Raw genomic sequence first — 21,392 nt, 5'->3', positions numbered from 1 at the left:
AGCTGCAACGGCAAAGCGATCAACGATCGCAGTAACTGTACCCATCAGAGCCAATGCGAAGTTGATGATCGAAGCGAAGCGAAGCGAAATGATTTAAGCTCAAAGAACTGATCTAGATACAAAATATATCACTATGCCACACAGGAAACTGCAACAGCAATCACTTTTATTTGCCGGAGCTTTCATTGCCTTATTGTACTTATTGAGATTTGAAGTAAAATGGTGGCAGCTTTTGTCATTAGCCGTAGAAATGTTCGTTGTGAGAGTCACAAATTGATCATTGAATAGATTTCTGCAAGGGATTTCCTTTTGAGTCAGGATTTTGATTGACAATATTTATTGATCAAAGCTACGTTAGGCTATCGGCATCATCTTCGAACCAGATCAGTTCCTCTGCCTGTGCCACTTCAACACCGGGACATTGCATGGAATACGCCGCTTGGTTATCAACTTCGTTATCGAATATGGTTATGTGCTTGGCTAAGGTCGCATCGCCCACAAACTGCTCCAATTGTCCGCATAAAGAGTCTGTATTATCTATGTAGTGACTATTGAGGGGACCAAAGTCATCCTTTATATAAATCTCTCGCTGTTGATTGTGCCACACATCTAGCACCTTTAGCTCTGGCAACTGCTTTAAGATCTGATCGGGCCAGTTAGAGTCGTTGGCATAGGATATGCTCAAGCGCTTCAATTGCTGTGCAGGCCACGGATCGGGTATGGCTGGCAGCTGATCGAGACCCGTCAAGTCCAGGTCCAGGAGACTGCTGGCATTGCGCAGGAACTCCAAGCTCTGCAGACGAGTATTGCTGAGCAGCAGCTGCTCGAGCTGATCGGCCTGATCTAGCTGCAGGCTCTCCAATGGACAGTTATCGGCCTGGAGCTCACGTATGTGACCAGCGAGATGCAATCGATGCAGTTGCGGATTGTCCGAGATTATCAGACGCTGCACAGAAGGAAAAGCGTTAGCTGCGATCCGCTTTAATCGATTGCCACGCGCTGAGAATTGCTGAAGCTGAGCCTGTTCGGCACACAGTTCCTCGGGCAGCTCGGTTAGCTGATTGTTGTCCAGATTGAGCTGCTGCACCTGCTGCAGATCTGTGAAAATACCAGCTGGCAGTTGCTGCAGTTGATTGTCTTGCAGCCAGAGCTGCCGGAGCTTATGCAGGCCAGCAAATGCTCTGGCAGGCAAATTATCCAATCGATTATCAGCCAAATTCAATTCCTCCAGCTCAGTGGCCAAAGCGAAGTTTGCTGAATTCAGTTTGGATATTAGATTGCCAGCAAGCTGCAATGTCTTCAATTTGGTAGCACTCTCAAAGCATTCGGCTGCCACATGTTGCACTTGACAGCCTTGAACGTCCAAGTGCTCCAGTTTGTCCAGTGTGCGAAACACATTCAAAGGCAATCGACTCAAATGGGAATTACGCAACACTAAAGTCGTCTGGTTATCCAGTTCTTTAGTGATTTCTGCTGTGAAATATGCCACTTCCGAGACGTCTGGATAGTTAAGCTCCTCACACAGATACCCTTTACATTTGATGCTAGTCACTGACACTTGCTTTGGCTTCGCCAAACAGCTGTTGCACAGCAGCCAAAAGAGACATAGATAAAATAGAACCGACATCTCCTCTATAGACTTGCACTTCCGCAACTGAAATGTGTCAGTGGCGAGATCCGCCTTTTTAAAGGTCCACTACGAACGAGACAGTCGGCATTCTATCAAAGCCAAGCCATAGTCTAGCCAAAAACAGGTATAACCACAACTAAGAATGAAGCTTTTGGACTATTCAGCTAAGAATGTTGCGCTGGGAGTGAACGAATCAGTAAACAACAAATAACAAATAACGATCGAGAATAAGCTAAACAGAATAAATTTTTTTGAGGGAGCATACTTTAAATTATTTATTTAATATCTGCAAATTAATATCTGTAAATTAATATTTTTAAATTTATGTATATTTTACTGTTGAGACAGTAAAATTGTTTACAGTTTTACTATTGCGAAAATCTAAATTATATAGCATATTACTTCATATACACTCACAATTCGCAATGCTACAAAACTATAAAATTGATACCTGAACAAACAGGAAAAACATTCTCTAGAATATTCTTCATTTATATTCAGCAAAATAATATTTATTATAATGATATATATAATACAAAATTTTATTTTATTTTTATCATTGTTTTGTATAATAAAAATAATTATTAATAGGATAATACTTTTCTTTTTCTATATCTATGGTCCTATGCTATCGCTGGTTTATTTAAATATATTCACTCTAATAGGCTAGTGAACCTTTGCCTTATTATGGCATAGAGTTGAGTTTAAAATTGAATTGCAATGGCTAAAAAATTAATAGTTCGACAGGCACTTAACTTTTCCCAGAGCTAATCACATGCATTTGTTTTGGTTTATAGTCAACTCGAAAGGCAAACATATAAAGTGTATTCATGTCTCGTTCGAGATCAATAAACTAATACTTTTATATGTTTTTCATATTTGCTATTTGACTTGAAAAAAAAAAAAAAACAAAACAAAACAAAACCGTCCGCCGGCTTGTGTTGGAGCTAATAAAAATATATGAATGTGCTCAATATGAATATTCGCGACGTTAAGCTCTCTCTCTGTACAATAATAATATTCGGACACAGCTTGGCGATAAGCACGTTCTTAGCGCCCAATTTTAGAAACATGCATAAACAATGTTAAATTGAGTTCTGCTGCTTCAGTTTACTACAATTGGCATATCAGCTGTTGGCTATGAATATAATGCACAATGTATAATTGTGCGTGGGGTGTGGCTATATGTGGGCCAAGTTCAGCATAGCCACTGGGCGATAAGCCAGTCCTCTCTCTGATATGGGGATTTGTGAAGGAGTTGCCTCAACAAAGGGCGAATATTATAATAGTAACTAAAACAGTTGTATTTTCCTTGGAAATTAAAATTAATGATTAAAGTGTAAAACTGTGTGTGTTCCAGAAATCGATATACATGTCGACAATCGATATCAATTTATATGCATAAATCAATCGATTTTCTATTTGAATTCTTTTAGTTAATACCAAAATAATAAATAGCAGCTTTCGCTATCTTTTGAAGTATATTTGCCAATATAATTCTATAGATAAACTCAAATATGATTTTTGAATATTAATTGTATTTTTTTATGACATCAATTATTATCGATCTTATTTTATGAGTATTTATAGTTGATGCACAGTTTGTGCTAATGATATTTCTTCCATTTGGATATTGCCAGTCGCCCATTGCAGAACTACGTCAATGTCCAAAATGGAATTCGATTTTGTCACACATTTTCGCACATGATCGTAAACTTGACGATGGGGCTCAATAGAATATTGTTTCCATATTTGCAGGCGCCATAAAACGTCAGAAGCGTTTACTGAGTCAACCGACTGATTGATTGTTTGTCAGTTGACCATATAGTATATATAGCATAATATACACAGGCGAACACATTTATGTACGCACTTGTTTGCACAGCAAAACTATTAAGGAAAATTTGATTTAAATTAAACGCAACAAACAAATTCTCACTCGAGCACAAAGTCCCATCGAATCTGTGTGTGTGAGTGGAGAGAGAGAGAAGGCTTCTTTCTGACTGGTAGTCCGAGGGGTTTATGCTGGATTGTTGTGCTGCGATGCAAAGTAATTGGAGGCAAATTGAATTGAAAGAACGACAAAAATAAAGAATTGTATCGCTAAACGAAGTCATGCCGTTTCAATTGAGAGACAAGAGGGCAAAATGCTATATCTATACCTTATCTATATACATAAAAAAATATATATACATACATAAGCACAATTGTGCGTATATATGTGTGTACATATGTATAGCAGCATGTGTGTGCGTGTGCGTCTACAACAACAATTTGAAACAGTAATTGACAATAAATAGATCGCTCGCTAATTACAAATTGACTAAAACAAACACTTGCCATAGAAACCCATACAGATACATACATATATCATATGCATGTACAGATATACAAATATTATACCATATCACATATTTTTAATTTATTGAACAAATGCAAATTGCGTTATTTATTTCTGTTTGCTTGCGACTTAGCGTATTGGCCAGGAAACTGTTGCCAAAAGTTAATTGGATTGAAATTTGTTTGCATATAATTGAATTGTGCTTTAGTTAGCCTTTGTTTAGTCTTTGGTGGGTTTTATTTTGCAGCCGGTGTTTATATTTTGCCGAGCACTGTTAAAGGCAAATTGAGTGACTGGAAAGCAGGTCGAACATGTTTAACAAAAGCCATTATAATTTATATTTATTTGCTTTTGGTTTTTACTTCTTGACTAGAAATTAAAAATTATGACCGTTAATTAGCCATTTTAATTCTAAATACACATTTATGCATATGTGTTTGCATGTGTAAATTGAATTTTCGTTATTTTGCTTATAAGCAAATATATTTATAGGAATATATTTCACACCTGTAGGCCGCATTCAATAATGTCCAATACTAATGGGGCTTTTTTCTTGCCAGTTGAAAGGGCAAGAGACGATTACATTTTGGCCAACTGTCGCTCATAACTTTTTGAACACTAGCCAAATAATATACAAATCTACATACATACTATACAAATAAACAACAAAAAATCAGCAGCAGAAAACAAGTCGTGAAATTGCTTGGCGTTAATTTGTTTATCAAGTCGTTGGTGCAATGCTCTATGAAATGAATCCCAGATGTTTTATAAAAATGAATTTTATTATACATTTAGTTCGTTTAATTATGCCCACAAATAATATTAAGGGCTGAGGCCTTCAAACTATTTTGATGGCTTGTGACATATTTGTTGAACATGTGAAATTCTTTCGCCTTAAAATACGTGTGTTTAGAATGGTCTCTTATAAAACTGTGCGCATGCTATTTATAAGAGTTGAAAAACATTTTATTTTATTTTTAATAACGCAATATTTATAGTATTTGATTTAATTAGTAGCACTTATTAAAAAAATTTTCAAAATCATAAATATGAGACTAGAATATTATGTAAATATTTTCTACAGACAAAATTTAACAATAAATACGTGAGCTCCAATTAATTTCCGAATAGAACCGGTTTGCATCTGGAAACCTCCATTCATTTCTTTTAAAAGAAATAATAATATAAAATCTGTGTAGAAAGCAAATTTTATCTTATAAAATTGTATCTATCAAAGTTCCGGCTGCAAATAAAATATAGCACATTTTTTAGATGAAAATATAAATGTGTAGACATATTTTCGTATAAGTGATTAGAGCCAAGAGGAGATTCAGGAACTTAACCTAACAAAAACTTTGATCGAGTTATAACAAATATATGTTACTCTCAATCTATTAAGCAAATTATCAGGTAGACATGTATTTACATATGTAACAAGCCCTAATCTTAATTTATCTAACAGGCATTATCTAATTAAATCTGCTTATCTCGCTTCAACTTGGACTATCTATCAACCATTCTGACACACCCCTCTCATTCTTTCAGTTTTTCAGTATTAACAATGCTTGCTCGAGTGGCCGTAAATGTGATCGTCCCGCTGTCTGCTAAAGTATATGTTATCAGATTGAAAAAAAAAAAAAACAACAAAAATAATTTGTTTTTAACAGAAAGCGCAAGGTAAACATACTAAAGTACAAAGCTGTATATAAATGTACAAGTATTTATGTAATATATATATTTTTTTTATAGAACTGTGACTCTGATAAGCCACGAACGAACGTTGCGCGCTATGAAAGGTGAGGCTATATCAAACATTGTATACTGGTTTCCAGTGCTACTTGAAACAGTTTTCTCGATTTGGCAATTTGCATATGAAAAGCCTAGTCAAGTGGTATGAAAAGTCCAGAGAGGAAGAGCGAATGAATGGTAAAATTGTAGCTGGGCAAGGGACAGAGGGAATACTATTCAGAAAAAGTCACAAACTGTGCAAATATTTCATTGGAATTATATAAATAGCCGCGTTATAGCATTAAAAGGTATTTCGAGCCGGTACGGATGTGCGACTTCAATTAGCTAGCGGTAGCAAAATATAATATAAAAAATATATAAGCTTAACATAATAAATAATGCAACAACAAAAATGAAATTATTATACATATGTCAAAATGATGACAACAACAACGACAGCAGCAGAGGCAACAGAATAGATTATATAGTTTCTAAATGTAATCACAATAATAGAGCTTTTCCACACTTTGTTGTCTATTTCGTTTTTAATGCCCTAAATGAATTATGGCTCATCAAATGTGCCATAAACTTTGTCACAATAATGATGGGCGAACGAAAATTAAGTTAAATTTTAATTTATTTTTCTGTGCGAAAAATCTATAATAAATACACAGATGAATCATAGACTTTACTTATGAAATATTGAAATAAAAAAAGGTAATTGTTCGGAAAATTATTAAACGGCATCAGGGATCAAAGATCAAAGTAACGATGAGACAGATTTAAGTAAGTTGAGTTCATTAACTTTATGGATAGAACTTTTGGGTATATGCTATCTGTTCTTGATTCTCTTTTCTACATTAACTATTTTATTATCTCTATTTTTATGATCAATATATTTATATATTTCTATGTATATATTTCTATGTTTTTAATATTATTTATTTATCCTCCAGCCTCTATTCTGCAGTTATTATTTTCCATTCTCTGTCTTTAATGTATATTCTCTAGTATTCATTGCATATTCTGTATTCCCTATAAGTATTCCTTATTTTTCTCTACTCGATTCTCAATTTGATACATTCAACTTGTTGCTACAGCAATAATAATAACAAGTTTAGCTGTAAAGAGTTTCGCATAGCTTAGTTAAATTGAACGACAAACAACAGCTGTTTGCTGTATTTCTTTCCACGATAAAGCTTTGATAAATAATCTGAAATTGTATTTAATCAGTTGACATAGACGAGCGCAATGACGTTTGGTTAATGAAAGTTTAGTTTAGTTTATATATATGATAAATAGGCATACAATTTACTGTCGATAAATGTTACGTTGTCGAACTGCCGATCTGGGTGAGCGTTTCTTTAATCTAGATTTCCTTGTGTGTTCAGCGAAGCATTAATATAATTTGAATTGGTTAATTAGCATACAACTGATATACATAACGAAGTAATTGAATTTAATAGGAAATAATAATGCTCTGTATTATGAGTTAGAGTATTAAAACAGAGACTTGCACGCTGTGAATACAATTTCTTTTCACAGTAATTTGTTCATGTATAGATTTGTATATATGTATGTATATGTATTTAATTGTGTTATTTTTGTGTTTTATTTTGCAAAATCAAAACACCATGAATAGAACAAATGATTATATAGAACTGATGAGCATGCGGTAGCTATACTAAATTTGCTAGCATGTTAAGCTGCTGTTGCCGTTGCCGCTGCTGCTGTTGGTTATTGACGATGATCGCATTTTCAGTAGCCAGTGAAACGCGTTGCTTGAAACACGCATACGACATGAGAGCCCCACTTCGAATTGCAGCGCAGTTCCTCATCTTGTTGCTGTTGCTGGCACTGACCACTGTTCAGGCGAGAACTGAAGATAAGGATGAGCTACAAGTGTACTCTGAGGATTACCCAGCAGACACAACAGAAGCCACAACTGAGGAAACGACAGAAGCCTCAACGGAACGCACTAATAAGATGCGCTTGGTGCACGTTTTGAGCCTGCAAGAGCAATGCGATATACATCAGGGAAGTGGTCGCTGCAAAGGATTCAATTTTGGGGAGCCGGAAGAGTTGGCCTTCTTTGAGCTGTCCACACAGGTGCGCATAGCGTCAGATGGCGCCACCTATGAGCTGGGGGAAAAACAACCCCTGGCCACTCTCATCATGGAGAACTCGACCTTCGTGAACTTCCCGCTGCATCTGTTCTACGAGCTGCCGCTGCTGAGCGAGCTGGATATGCGTCATTGTCGCATTGAACATGTTAGCTGGGAGTGTTTCTTGGCTGCGGACAAGCTGAAGATTCTGCTGCTCTCCGAGAATGCCATTAGCGAGCTGGGTGAGAACGTGTTTAATTATGCCACTGGACTGGAATTTTTATTTTTGAGTAACAATCAGCTGAGCCGCCTGCATCCGGATACGTTCAAGGGCCTGCATCAGTTGCGACACCTCGATTTGAACGACAATCGGCTAGAGGAGCTGCCGGAAGGTCTCTTTGCCGATCTATCAATGCTCCATCACCTAACGATCGCAAATAATCGCTTGCGCTCTATCAGCAACGACCTGCTAGCGAAAAACGCACGCCTTCAGACAATCATTTTGCAGGGGAATCACTTACGCCAGCTGGGCGAATACGCGTTCAGCTCGGCACCTAAACTGCTCGTACTAGACGTATCGCACAATGAGCCATTGGAGGTGCTTGTGCTTAACCTCAGTTCGGGCTACTTGCTGGCTAGCAATTGCTCGCTTCGTCGAGTGAATATCTTTGGTGTTGTCAACAATGTCGATTTGGGCGACAATCATGTGCAGGAGCTATACTTCACGGCCTCCGAGGCACTGGAGGATCTGGTGCTGCGCAACAATTCGCTGGTGCAGCTGGCAACGCTCTCGCGAGTGCCTCGACTGCGACGCCTGAATGTGGCAAACAATCCGAACCTACGTGAACTGCCCAGCGAATGGGAAACTCCAAAATTGGAAAGATTGGACCTGAGCAATACGGGTCTCGAGCAGTTGCCAAATGCGGTACTACGCGGCATGCCGCAATTGCGGAAGCTCAACGTTTCGGTCAATAAGATCAGCGACATTGATCCAAGGGTAAGTAAGCTCATTGATAGATTAACATACATAAAAGAGGCTCTTAGATATCATCGAATGTGAGATGGGAATAATTTTTCTATCAAATATTTATGCAAGAGTTTTGTACCTTTGATTGATATTCCCATTTAATAACATTTCTAAATCTATATATTTCACAGAGCTTTCAGCACTTGTCGCAGCTAACGCACTTCTTCATCCACGCAAACAACTGGAACTGCTACAATCTGAAGCTGGTAATGGAAATGCTTATAGAAGAGCACGGCATTACCTATGTACCGGACAGAGTGGACGATAAGTTTCCGGGCATCTATATCAATGGCATTGCCTGCATGTATCGCCTGCCCGAAAGCGAGCAGCTGCAAGTGGAGTCCGATTCGAATTTGCCACTGTCCGCCTCCTCCTCCCACTCCTTCTCTTCGGCTAGCATGGAGTACAGAGAGGACAGCGAAGTGGAGAAACTGCGCCAGGAATTCAAATCTGTGGTACAGCACATGGAGAGCAAGTTCGATAGCGTCTTTGCCCAACTAAAAGTTCTGAATGCCAAGATGAGAAAATTGGAGCATATAAACAGTACTTTGTTTAGCAAGATGACAATTACCGTGTGAATTTCAAATTCATTTTGGTATATATATATATATTAAAATATGTATGGGAGTATATCTTTCAAAATTTCAAATTGTATTTCGCCGATCTGCGTTAATAGTTAATAAAGTTGTAATTATAAAAGGGATATTAAGGGTTTGATATGGCGACGCTTTGTGTTACACTTTATAGTGTGCAATGCTGTAAGATAAGAAATGTCAAAAAGCTGTTTGCGTCTGATTTGTCATATCTGGGCTGGCAACTATTTTATGCGACAATCGTATGTCTTGATATATCATGGAAAATTCCCGTTTCCCCCGGTTTTTTTTCGATCTGGCAATGCCATAAATCACAGCTGTTTCTCGTGCTGAACTCAGCGTGTTTGTTCGACTTGAAGACCCCATTTTGAGTCACCTTGTGACGCAATTGAGCAAACAAAAAAAATATAATTATACATACATATGTATATAATAAACAATAAGAATATTCCATCCGTTACACACATATTTTGTAGCTTGATGGCGGTTTACAAATATTTTTCACAAGCTTAGCAAAATATTTACAGCCGAAATATTGATTTACGGGCCAAGCAAAAAGTTTTAACAAGGGGTTCATTCAACTTAAAGAGACGAAAATAAACCAGTTAACAGTTTAAGACAATAAATGAACATTATGAGGGCCTTGTAGGGTTGTGAATAATTAATGCTGATTGCTGTAGTACTAAGGCAAAGATCAACACAGTTTGTGTATTAGCGCCTTTTCTACTTTGGCTTCTCAATCTTTTTATTTAAATATATTGAAATATAGAAATAAAATACCATTTTATATGCATACAACCTATTAAATATTCTAAAAGCTGCTGTGTTATAATTATACTAATTGTATAGATAAGCCAAAGCCAAACACGGAAGAAAAATAATATTATTCTTGCGGGACTTTGCCGTGAGATCGACAAATCTAATCAGATTGGCAGTAAATGTTTTTTTCTTTAAATAAACATGTGACTATTATATACGATCACACAATTGTTTATAATGGTTTGTCTATTTAACGGTAATTGGCATACACACACATACACAATAGCACAACTCGTGCCTGTTATATGTAAACATTCTGTATTAGCCACAGACATTTCAAGCAAAACAAAAAACTGTTTTCCGTTTCGAGCTTTACTATTATTACGCCAATACAATATAGATAATATTTACAAAATCTCCAAAAGAGAAGAGAAACCTAATAAAAATGAAACCTATGTTTTGAAGAGCTGAAAAATAATAATACTAATAATCCATTTAATTTTGTAGAGTTTCTAGCTAACTTTAAGGAAGTTGCTTAAGATGAAACATATAAAATGTTAAACAGCTGTTGTCATCTATGCAAACATAAAACAAACAAGGCGACAGATAAGATAACAAAAACTAAACTAGAACTAGATGCTAATGAATAAAACAAAAAAAAAAAAAAAAAAAAAAAAAAAAAAAATAATAATAATCTGCAATACAAAAAAATCAACATGTACAGTTTTCTTTTTTTTTTTTTTTTTTAATGGTCGTCTAATTTCATTGATCTTTTGGATGATTTATAAACCATAAAATATGGCATAAAAATGGAAGTGATAACGCGATCTCATATCAACACAAGGAAAGTAAGGCATAAATATAAATCTATATTATATGTTAAATTGAAAAATCATAAAATATAAATTATTGGCAGAAAAAAACCAACCTGGGTTTAATCACAAACTGGAATTTGTTGTGGTTTGTTGTAGAAATCACAATTACTTTTATGCAAAAAACATAATTGAATTGTGTAGCTCGTTTGGCACTCTTCTTAATAATCACACACACATAGGCACTTTTACGCATACGTACATGTATGCAGGAATACTTATACAAAGGGATACACTTGGAAAAATTTTGGGGTTGCTTGATTTTTGTAAACAATTTGAGCTGTAATTAGAACACGAATTTTGGTTGCTTAACATTTTGTAGTGGCATAATATAGAGATTAAAGTTGAATTATTATGGTGTTTTGCTTTTTCTCTTTAGAATTTCGTACTTTTCATTTTTTTTTTTTTATTATTTTTGCAACACACTTGAGGCGTTGTCGCCTGATTAGATTAATTTATAACATACAACATTTAGCTAATGTGACGTGTTTGCTGTTGTTTTATAATTATCAGCTAAAATAGTGCGACAAGCAAATAAATCACATACGCACCGCACTGCATACGCAACAAAAACAACGACAACAACAAACAATTTTTATGCAGCCGCGCGCACTTCCACTTTGGACTTTCCAATTGGAGCACGCATCAGAAACTGATCAGTAAAACGGACAACTCAATGCACACAGCGCGCATGAGTGTATAGTGATAGAGTGAGAGAGGGAGAGGGAGCGACGGAGGCAGCCCATTGCCTGCATGACAGAGTCGAAATTAATTTTATACTGCAATTGTATTACAACAGAGGCTCGCTGCTATGGGGAATTTCCATTGGTTGTTGTTGTTGCTGTATTTGGTTCCTGTTGTTGTTCTGTGCGTTTAACAGCTGATCAGCATACGCAGTTTGGCAGCTGGAAGCCGCTTATTGATTTTGTGTATCGCTTGTATTTGCTTGTTATACATATGCAATATGTATTTACATATATATTTCTTGTTGTGTTTAATTTACAGAGCGTTTTGCGCATTACACTAAAGCAAATCAGCTACAAGTGTTTCTGCTCGTCGTTATTGTTGCTTTTGTTTTGTAACAAATTTCTTTGCGATGTCGACGTCAACGCAATCACAATGAAAGGCTTATCACAGAATATTTAAGCGACATGGAAAAACAACAGAAGCCATTTCGCTTGGTTGCAGTGGACAAACACTTTGATCCGTTTCTTTGATTTAATTTTCTGCCAAAAAGGCGCAACAGGTAAACACACACAAGCACAAACAAACGAACACATACACACATGCAGCCCACTGACAGGCAGCATTGGCGCGCGCGCGTTGCCCGACTGCCGCTTTCGATGTGGCCAATCACAAAATGAATTACAATTTACGCACAATTTATATTGCCTGCACTACATTTAACCTGTTGCGGCTGTTAATTATACACTTCAGCTGGAAACTTGGGATGGAGATTGACGATAATAAAAAAAGAATAAACGTAACGTTTTGTGACAATATACGAGACAGAGAAATATCAACTTAACACGACAAAAATATATTGGTACTAAATTGTTATTGTGCAGAGTGTGACCACCGCTGGCAACTGCAAAAATAATGTACATGAGATACTGAAAAATACCAATTGTAGTAATTGAACGCTGATCGCATATTGCAAGCATTTTAATTGTATTGCTATATACAAAATGTAAAAGAAACCACAAAATTACACACTGTAAATTATAGTAAACTGTGTATCTTAAAATTTCAGCAAAAGATCCTGTCATATAATAAAACTGTTATGGCCGTTATATTAAAATCTTTACTGTGCTTGTACGTGTATTGACCCCAATAAACAAGTAGTCTCGTGGTCTGGCAGCACGTAATGCTGCCAGGGGTGCAGAAGCATGCATAGCAGCGAGCTTTTAGTCGCGATGCCAACCATGGCGCCAAATTCAAGTTATATTTGATTTGGCGTCCGCACTGAAATTTTCTTTAAAATCAAGTTTAAAACTAAAATGTAACGCATTGCCTGCTCACACGGCTAACAGTGTTTTTTACTCTTTCGCACGCCATTTGATGGCGCATGCAAGAGAAAAACTCCATGGGAAAGTTTCGTTTGCCCCAGCGAAATCAATAAAAATGGCGCATTGCAATGAACAACGCTGACGACATTGGCGGCCAAGCAACCACCAAACTAACCCCCAGACCAATATTTAGAAGCCCCAGGGGTCGGGCATGACGGCATATTTCAGATGTTAAGATAATAAGTAAATGAGGCGATGCTCGACTCTTCTCGGCTCACCTGTTCAATGTCAAAGTCCCACTCTGGCGAGGGCGAGCGGCGCTCTGTTACCCCGCCGGGGGGCGGGGTGCTCACCGCCGGGGAACCAGCGTGCGGCTCCTCCGGTATTACGGCGAATCTGCCGCGCTGCAAAATCGGTGAAATGGCGCCATAATTAGCTGCAACAAAGAGAAACAAAGAAAACAATAACAATAACAATGTCAGCTTTTTTTTGTAGTCCAGCTAATTAGCTAGAGGGAAACGGATTGTTCACTTACATGTGGGTATGAGACGAAAGCGGCCCAGCGTCGTCTCTGGGGGTCCCGCCGGCTGTGACGATGTGACACGAAAGCGTCCCCGACGAGCGGCGGTCACCTCCTCGTAACCCCCGCCGCCAGCAGCGGCTCCTCCAGCGCCGCTTGGCATGTTGCTATATAAAGCTCACTGCTATACAACTGCTGCAATAGACGGAAGCGAGAGAGAAAGAGAGAGAAAGAGAGGAAGAGCGTTACACATAGTTGAGTAGGTGAGTCAGATGCAAGTAGACTAGCTGCTAAAATCGATAGGTCAACTGGAGTTGACCAGCACAAAGGGGCAAAGGGTGGGGGAGTCACGCGTCTGGCGCCTTCGAGTATGCAGCAGTTCGGCATCTTGTGCCAAATATTCGTAATCACAGTTGCTGAACAAAAGAAAACCTTTTGTGTCATTCAACTGTTCCCGCTGTGCGAGAGGCAACGTAACGAAATGTGAATGCTAGAGCGAGACAGAGAGCACAGACAACTGTCGTGCTGCAGGCAGACAATGCGGCGTATGGGCGATATGAATATAGAATTGAACATGCTCTAGATATAGGGTATGACAATTTTGTTGCACTGTTTACTATAATATACAGCAGATAAAAAATGTAATTTTTGTGTGTGCATATACATACATACATATGGGAATTTGTTGTGTAAATGAAAAGTTTAGGAAGTTTTCATCGATAAATTTATCAGTGTATTGATCTACTTGTTTTTATATAAGCAGAAAGCAATAATTAAAAAATAAATAATTGCAACAAATAACATTTTATAACAAATATATTCAACGTTTTTATACATTTCAATAAATTCTCAAAAATGTCGAAAAAATTATATTTATTTTTCACAGCTGTACATACGATCTATAACAATATATAAATAATACCATTTAATTAAAGTATGAAAATGGCTATGCTTAGATCATATATATATGTAAGTCTCTCATCAATAGTCAACATTACACATAGTGTAGACGCATAGTCGTATATGTAGGTTTTTCTTATCGCTAGCTTCGTTTCAATAATGCAACAGTAGCATCAAACTGGCGGTTAATCTATCAATTACGAAGCCGAATAGTTGTATGAATAACTTTCCATTTCTAATTCACAATGCGGGAGTGCATTTGCGTATGCTCGACTACCAGATACCCTAAGCAGCAACCCTACTGTGCATAGGCCATCTGGGTAGAGAACTATTGTGTAGCTACCATATTTTTTTTTTAAACTTAAACATGTTTGTAGCGGAATAAAAATCTAACTCTATGCTTGTTGGAATATATTTCACTAGTCTCTAGTTTTAAAAAGTTGCAAGATTTATTATCTGTAAATATACATATGTGATATAGCTGTATATTCTTTATCGAACTTGCCGCAAGCTCTATGTTGTGTATTTCACAATATTTTTATTTACTTGAAATTCAAATTTCCAATTGATTCGTAAAATTAGTAAAATAAAGACAGGAAATTTCCAATTAAGTATTTTCGTCTTAAGTTGTCACTCATGTTATAATTTTCATGTGAATTGTTGATCGTATAAAACAGAGTGCCTAATGAGTCATAAACTAAATTGAGTTTCATACCAAATAGACACAACAAATAATAAAGAAGAAAGGAAATATATGTATCCACATATAAAAATTTACACACAACTATATATACATACAAAAACAAAATTCAAGATGTGACGCAGTAAAAATATGCTGTCTTAATTAAAATAAAACTTGCTTAATTAAAATGTTCGCAAGGTTTCAATTGCTCGGCGTATTTCAAAGAAGAGATATATAGATAGTGTGTGTGTTTGAGAGAGCGAGAGAGAAAGAGAGAGGGAATGAGTGTGAAAGAGAGAGAGAGGAACTCAGGGAAAGATAGTCACAGAGCGAGAGCAAGAGGGAAAATGAAATAGAAAGATTTTTAATAGAAAAAAAAAAAAAAAAAACAGAAAATGAATAAATAAATGGATTAATAATATTATTAAAAATTCGATTATTTAAAAATAAATTACTAAAGATTAATATATACATAAAAAAAATTATAATACAAAGAACAACATAAAATCAAAATTTCATCACTTTCATTAATAATCAAATTAGTTAAATTTTATTTGTCTGTTTATCTCCTTTGTAAAGAAACGTTGTTTGGGGCTTTTAATTACCTAATAAAATAATTGGTTAAACACACTTTTTACACCTTTACAAATGTTTTGGATATTGGTACATACATATATATTTTAGTTTTACTATTTTATAATATTTTAAATATAATATTATATATAAAATATTAACAATTATTATTTAATTAATGTTTGACTTTTAAGTTACAGCAAACAACATTTATTTGTGATTTTAATTTTTTTTTTTATTTGTTTAGTCTTGTTTTACTTTAAACACTCTTCGTTACAATTGCGCGCTTTTGCGTTTTGGTTGTTCTTCCGTTTGCTGTTGTTTTTGTTGTTCGCTTTCGAGACGAATCCGAATTCGTTTCATTTCAATTCGAAACGTTTGCATAACACGCACAACCAAACACAAATGAATTAAACACGACCGTGTAGTATTGTATATAAATTATAGTATTTTTATCTATTTATTTTTTTTTTACAATTATTGTACTATATTTTATTGATTTTTGAACTAAGAAATAAATCGAATTTAGAGAAGAAACACTTTTAATGTTTGCGGCGGCTACAGCCGAATTGCACTTTTGATTTCGCGTTTTGTTTTATGCAACTGAACAGCAGCCCAGCAAAACAGCACGAAAAAAAAAAACACAAACACACACTTAAATTGGCATGGCCAAAAACAAACGGCAGTAACAACAACAACAATCACAGCCGAAAATGCGGCCAAAAAGAATGCAGCACCAAAATAAACCGAAGCCCAAGCGAAACGAAGCGAGTCACAAGCAAAATGCAGTCGACAGTCCGCAACTTCGAGCACTAATTGGCAGACAGAGAGTAAGAGCGGAAGACAGAAAGAGAGCGAGAGAGTGTATGCTAGTGCAACTATAATGTGTGTGTGTGTGTGTGAGTGTGTTGACAAACGCGTGCCACAGTTGGGGTTCATTTACTTGTGGAAATGAAAAAGAAAACAGCAAACACAATGCAAATGCAAAAGCAAATGCAATACAGCCAAAGCAGAAGAGCGTGAATAGACTGAGAGAGCGAGTGAATAAGAGAGCAGCTGCAAGTTTAATTCATAAAAGTGAAGGCAGCAAAAGCAAAATGACAGAAATAACTGTAACTGCAGTCTGCAGCACAAACAAAGAGAGCGCTTCTTGCTCAGGCACCCGAAGAGCGCGTGAAATTATTCCACATTGTTGTTGCTGTTCAGTCAAGAGAGTGCGAAATATCTGCAGTGTTGATGTTTTGCTTTCGGGCAGACTCTTTCAGTTACCGTCGAGATATTTCGACTGAAATCAACCGCAAATAGACAAAACATACGAGGCGAACAACAGCTGTTCGAATTGGCGTATACGCAATATTTTTTTAAAAAGACTTCAAACACGTGAGCCTAATTTGATTATGTGGGCAGGCCATCAAATAGTTGATGAAATAGGTTAAACATAATGATGAAGCGTGCAAATTTTTATAAAATAAGTAAAAAAATATATATGAATAAAAAGAAGATTTTGCATATTAACTAAAATGTGATTTTTAAACTTTTATTTTTATTTATATATGATTTAAATACTTTTTTTTATTTATTAATATTCAGCGAAAACACAGATTTTAAGCCTTCATAATATTGAAAATCAGAAATCAAATGTGGAAAATTCAGGTTCTGAGGAAATATTGTATGCACACATATAAGAGGTTTTTTTTCGCACAGTATTAATCCATCAACAATTCAAAAAATTGAAATCTTGAAAGCAATATTTTTAGCAAATTTTCGTTTCACCAACGAGAGTCTTTAAGACCACAAAGACGAATTATTTCGTTAGGCTTTGGGCTGGCGTCCAAACATGTGACCCGGCCGGTGATGACATCATTGGTGTGGGCGGGCGATTGGAAGTGAGGCAAAATGTGAGAGGGATGATGATGATGCAAGTGCCAGTTGCCGCAGTTCAAGCGAAGTGAAAGAGAATTGCATAGAACTGACTAAACGGCCAGACATTTGGGCATACACAGAGAAAAACCCAAAAATGTACGGTATAGAATTGGATTTAAAAATAGTGCAAATCGACATCTTTAATTCATCTTTCTCTCGAAATTCTCTTTGGATAAGCGAAATATGTTCATTGGTCAAAGATGACAATAAATTGAGCACGTGCACATGTGTAATGCTTCTCTTTTTAGTGGGAATGCCCCATATATCATCTCAATTCAGGCACTAGCAAAGGATGTATGCAGTGCCAACTTGTTGAATGCGTCGCACAATTTAATTTCCATCAAGTAACGTAGGAAACTCAGGTTTTAAGAATGCTTCAGCTTTCTTACTCTCTCTCTACACAAAGAATTTTGAGCTTAAGTTTGACACACTTATTACTAAAATTTAATAAACATCATATGTTCTAAAGATTGCTAATTTGAAAGTCGTTTTGAGAGACTATCATGTCTATATGTCAATATTAAGATTGGGACAGACGGTCAAAGCAAATGGAACGTTTGCCCATGCTAATTATTGTTATTTTATTTTTTTGCCTTTTGAGCAATTTTTTTCACATTTTTTAAAGCTTTTGTTAATTTACTTGTTCATAATTATCAGCGTGAAAAACCATTTAATACTAACACTCAAACAATCGTATATATATGTATATGTATGTGTGTGAATGTCTGCAAAACGCGAGACTTTGTTTTGTATTGGATTCATTATACGTATACGTATACGTACTATATTTGTGTATATATTATATATTTTATTGACGCGCGATAAGAAGGTCTGCAACAAAGCGCTGTGATGGCTTATATTTTTAATTTTTGCTATCTGCGAGCTCTGTGAACGCGAGCATAAATCAATTTTATAAAAACATTTATATATACATATTTATTTGTATAATATGTATGTATTCTAGATAGTTGATGGGCATTCAAATTAAATATTTTTACATAATGCAATGAGAGACTGAGGCAAATTTCGGCGATTTGCGAGAAATGGCTAGAAAAAGTTTGCGTCACGCATAACCAACAGCAACAGCAACAGCAGCAGCAACAACAACAAAAGCAGCTACGACAGCAGCCGGCAAACGTTAACGGTAACAACCACCATTTTGGCATTGCGAGAGAGTGAGAGCGAGCGCGCAAATGTCACTCACGTGTGATTCTTTGAGTGTGTGTGTGTATATGTGAGGGTGTGTGTGTTGTGGGAGGTTCTGTGGCAGTGCTGTGAGGGTGTTTGTCAAATACGTTGGCAGCATGTGCTTTACTAGTAGATCCTGCTAGCTAAAGACTAAAAACTTGTCACAAGTCAAACTAATATATTTAAATAATGATGCGCTGCTTATCGTCGGCTGCCAATCACTTTCGATTCACTTTGCTGCTAAAATTAGGCTCACACATATGCATACTCATGCACACATTTACATAGTATCGCGGCGACCCTTGTCGCACATACACACCAGAAAACAGCTGGCTGCAACAACAATAGCAACGACTCGACTCACCTAATAGGAAAATATTATATTCGATTCACACACAGTTTGTGAAAATTTCTCTGCAGCCTTTTAATTTCAAACACTTTTAAGCACTTTCCTAGCACACTTCAAACACATATTTACTAGCACATATAACACTTGTAATCATTTGCGATTTGCAAACTTTGTTTTCTGAGTAAAATTTGCTCCTAAATCCTTTTTTTTTGGCACTCACGCCCGATTTTGCCTCTGGGGGAACGTAAATTACGGTAGAGCTATAATTTAAATTTAAACACAGGTTAATATGTATTGGACTCGAGCCGCGAGCGTTGACCGTAAACGTGCATAGCTAACGAACATAAACACTTAAAAAATCGGACATCAGCAACGAACGTCATTTGGTCGAAGCCGCCTCGATAGCACGTGGAGGCAAATCGATATTAAAGTATCGATGAATGAATGCCAATTGCACGTCACTGTGCAATCAACGCAGTGGCAACGCCTACACAACAGCGGAACAATTTAAATAAAAACAATCGCGATTTATTTAAATTAATTATGAACTATCTTGAGTTTCACGTAAAATATATTTATCTTAAATTGATTTGGAATGCCAGGCTCGTTCTGCTACTTAATACAACAAATTTTAGTTTTGTACGTCTTTCAGTACTTGCTTATTTTATACAATAACTACAGGCGATTTGTAATGTACGGCCGAAAATAAAGCTATTATTATTTACAATAAATTCTACGAAGTCAGTTTCTTTTCTTCCTCTTTAAGCTTGCCATCGCTGGGCGGTGGTTTCTTGCTTGTTGCCGTATTCTGCTTCTTGCCGTACAGCATATCCGTAAACAGAGCAGCGAACACCAAAAGAGCGCCAAACCATTGTCGAGCGATCAAAACGTTGCCAAATAGCAAAACGGAGCAGAGGACGGTGAAGAATTTCCGTGTGGTTGTGACCACAGAGCAGGCCAGGGGCCCAAAGCCGACAACCATCAAGAAGATAAATAACTGGCCCAAGGCTCCGCAGAATGCAATCATGAACAAGTGCAACCATACCTCTGAGTGACGCAAACCGAATTGTATGAACTCCACGCCCTCACCTGTCAAGTTATCAAAATGGATTATCAGTGCAATCAGCAGCAGCTCTCTTCACTCTGCTCACCTGTTACTAGCATGGCCACGCCCAGCATGAGGGTGCTCCAAAAATTCATGGACAACATCATTTGCTGTCCCGACGGCGCGCTTGCGGCACGCATTCTCTCCTGAATTGCTCCCGTCAGTCCGTCCATGGATAAGCTGAGGAAAAGCAGCAGCTCACCCAGGCCTGTTGTCTCTGTGGGCAAATTGGCGATCTGGCTCTCCTTGTACATGAACAGTATGACGCCCAGCACAATGGTCAGCACACAGCCATATCGGGTCCAGCTGTACGATTTACGTCCAATTAGCACGCCCAGAATCATAACCGGAATCGGCTTCGCGGATTTGCCTACCACGGCTGTGGGATAGGGTACCCAGCGCAGTGCCATGTTAGTGGAAACCATGGCCAGCAGATAGGTCAGCGAACAGGCTGCATAGTAGCCGGTGTGTGTGGTGTCTTCTTTCTGGGGCTTTACAGTTAGCATGCCTGAAGAAAAGAAATAATAGAGACTCTGTGGAAATTTACATTAATTAAGGAGACTTACCTTTGGCAAATAGATAATTGCAGAGACATTGCACCCAGACGAGGGCCAGTGTATATGTGAACCGTTCACCCGTCTTGCCATCTGGTTGCACCTGGTCGCCGTACCGGCCCCGCGTTAGTTTCTCTTGAACAATTCCGTAGAGAAAATACGTGAAAAAGATGCCAAAGGCGTAAATTGCGAAACGACTCTGTTCTGGTACTTTCATCGCAATGGCAAGACGTCTTAACACTTCTATTTTTCAACTCTGTACTTAAAAATATTTATGAAACACTTGGCATTGTGTTTTCAGTTGTAAAAATCTGACTTGGTACAACTAATTCTAATACGTGGAGTTTAGAGATGGTTGAAGGTAGCAACAAATGTCAACGTGTTATCGATAAGAAACGAGGGCTGATATAACAGAGTTTCTTTGCAAATCAAAACGATATATTTTTAATTGAGCGGGTATTTTTGAATGCATATTAATTAACTTAATCCTGGGATAAACAGATTATAGAAATATCCACTTTAGTTTCCATTAGA

At 36.9% G+C, this 21,392-nt stretch overlaps 4 protein-coding genes across 6 annotated transcripts in view; 1 reads left to right on the top strand and 3 right to left on the bottom strand.

Moving 5' to 3' along the window:
• The window catches only part of LOC6574223 (5'-AMP-activated protein kinase subunit gamma-1), a 74,270-nt gene extending 54,738 nt beyond the window's left edge, over positions 1–19,532 (bottom strand). The window contains exons 1-3 of one of the 3 annotated variants that reach the window (XM_032730179.2): positions 19,215–19,532; positions 13,600–13,779; positions 13,343–13,500 (exon numbers count right to left, since the gene is read on the bottom strand). In XM_032730179.2, coding sequence (XP_032586070.2) covers positions 13,343–13,500; positions 13,600–13,747 — 306 coding nt within the window. In that variant the 5' untranslated portion in view covers positions 13,748–13,779; positions 19,215–19,532. Of the gene's footprint in view, positions 1–11,111; positions 11,336–12,337; positions 12,606–13,342; positions 13,501–13,599; positions 13,780–19,214 lie in introns of those variants that run through there. The other 2 variants (XM_044008409.1, XM_015167328.3) reach the window with 2 other exon arrangements.
• On the bottom strand, positions 315–1,654 carry LOC122757069 (carboxypeptidase N subunit 2). The gene has a single exon (XM_044008411.1). It carries the CDS (start codon positions 1,625–1,627, stop codon positions 350–352), a length of 1,278 nt encoding a protein of 425 aa, XP_043864346.1. The 5' UTR covers positions 1,628–1,654; the 3' UTR covers positions 315–349.
• Positions 7,450–9,534, top strand: LOC6574219 (leucine-rich repeat-containing protein 15). Its single transcript, XM_002000241.4, has 2 exons — positions 7,450–8,801; positions 8,963–9,534. Exons 1-2 carry the CDS (start codon positions 7,500–7,502, stop codon positions 9,407–9,409), a joined length of 1,749 nt encoding a protein of 582 aa, XP_002000277.4. The 5' UTR covers positions 7,450–7,499; the 3' UTR covers positions 9,410–9,534.
• Positions 19,533–19,752: 220 nt separating the features above from the next.
• LOC6574217 (solute carrier family 35 member B1 homolog) lies at positions 19,753–21,219 on the bottom strand. Its single transcript, XM_002000239.4, has 3 exons — positions 20,871–21,219; positions 20,351–20,812; positions 19,753–20,288 (listed from the first exon to the last, which is right to left on the bottom strand). The coding sequence occupies exons 1-3, from the start codon at positions 21,073–21,075 to the stop codon at positions 19,933–19,935; spliced, it is 1,023 nt and encodes a 340-aa protein (XP_002000275.1). The 5' UTR covers positions 21,076–21,219; the 3' UTR covers positions 19,753–19,932.
• Positions 21,220–21,392: the final 173 nt, after the last annotated feature.

This window comes from Drosophila mojavensis, unplaced genomic scaffold (genome assembly GCF_018153725.1).
Source record: "Drosophila mojavensis isolate 15081-1352.22 unplaced genomic scaffold, ASM1815372v1 contig_277, whole genome shotgun sequence".
Lineage (NCBI taxonomy): Eukaryota > Metazoa > Arthropoda > Insecta > Diptera > Drosophilidae > Drosophila > Drosophila mojavensis.
This window is presented reverse-complemented; position numbering and strand designations above follow the sequence as displayed.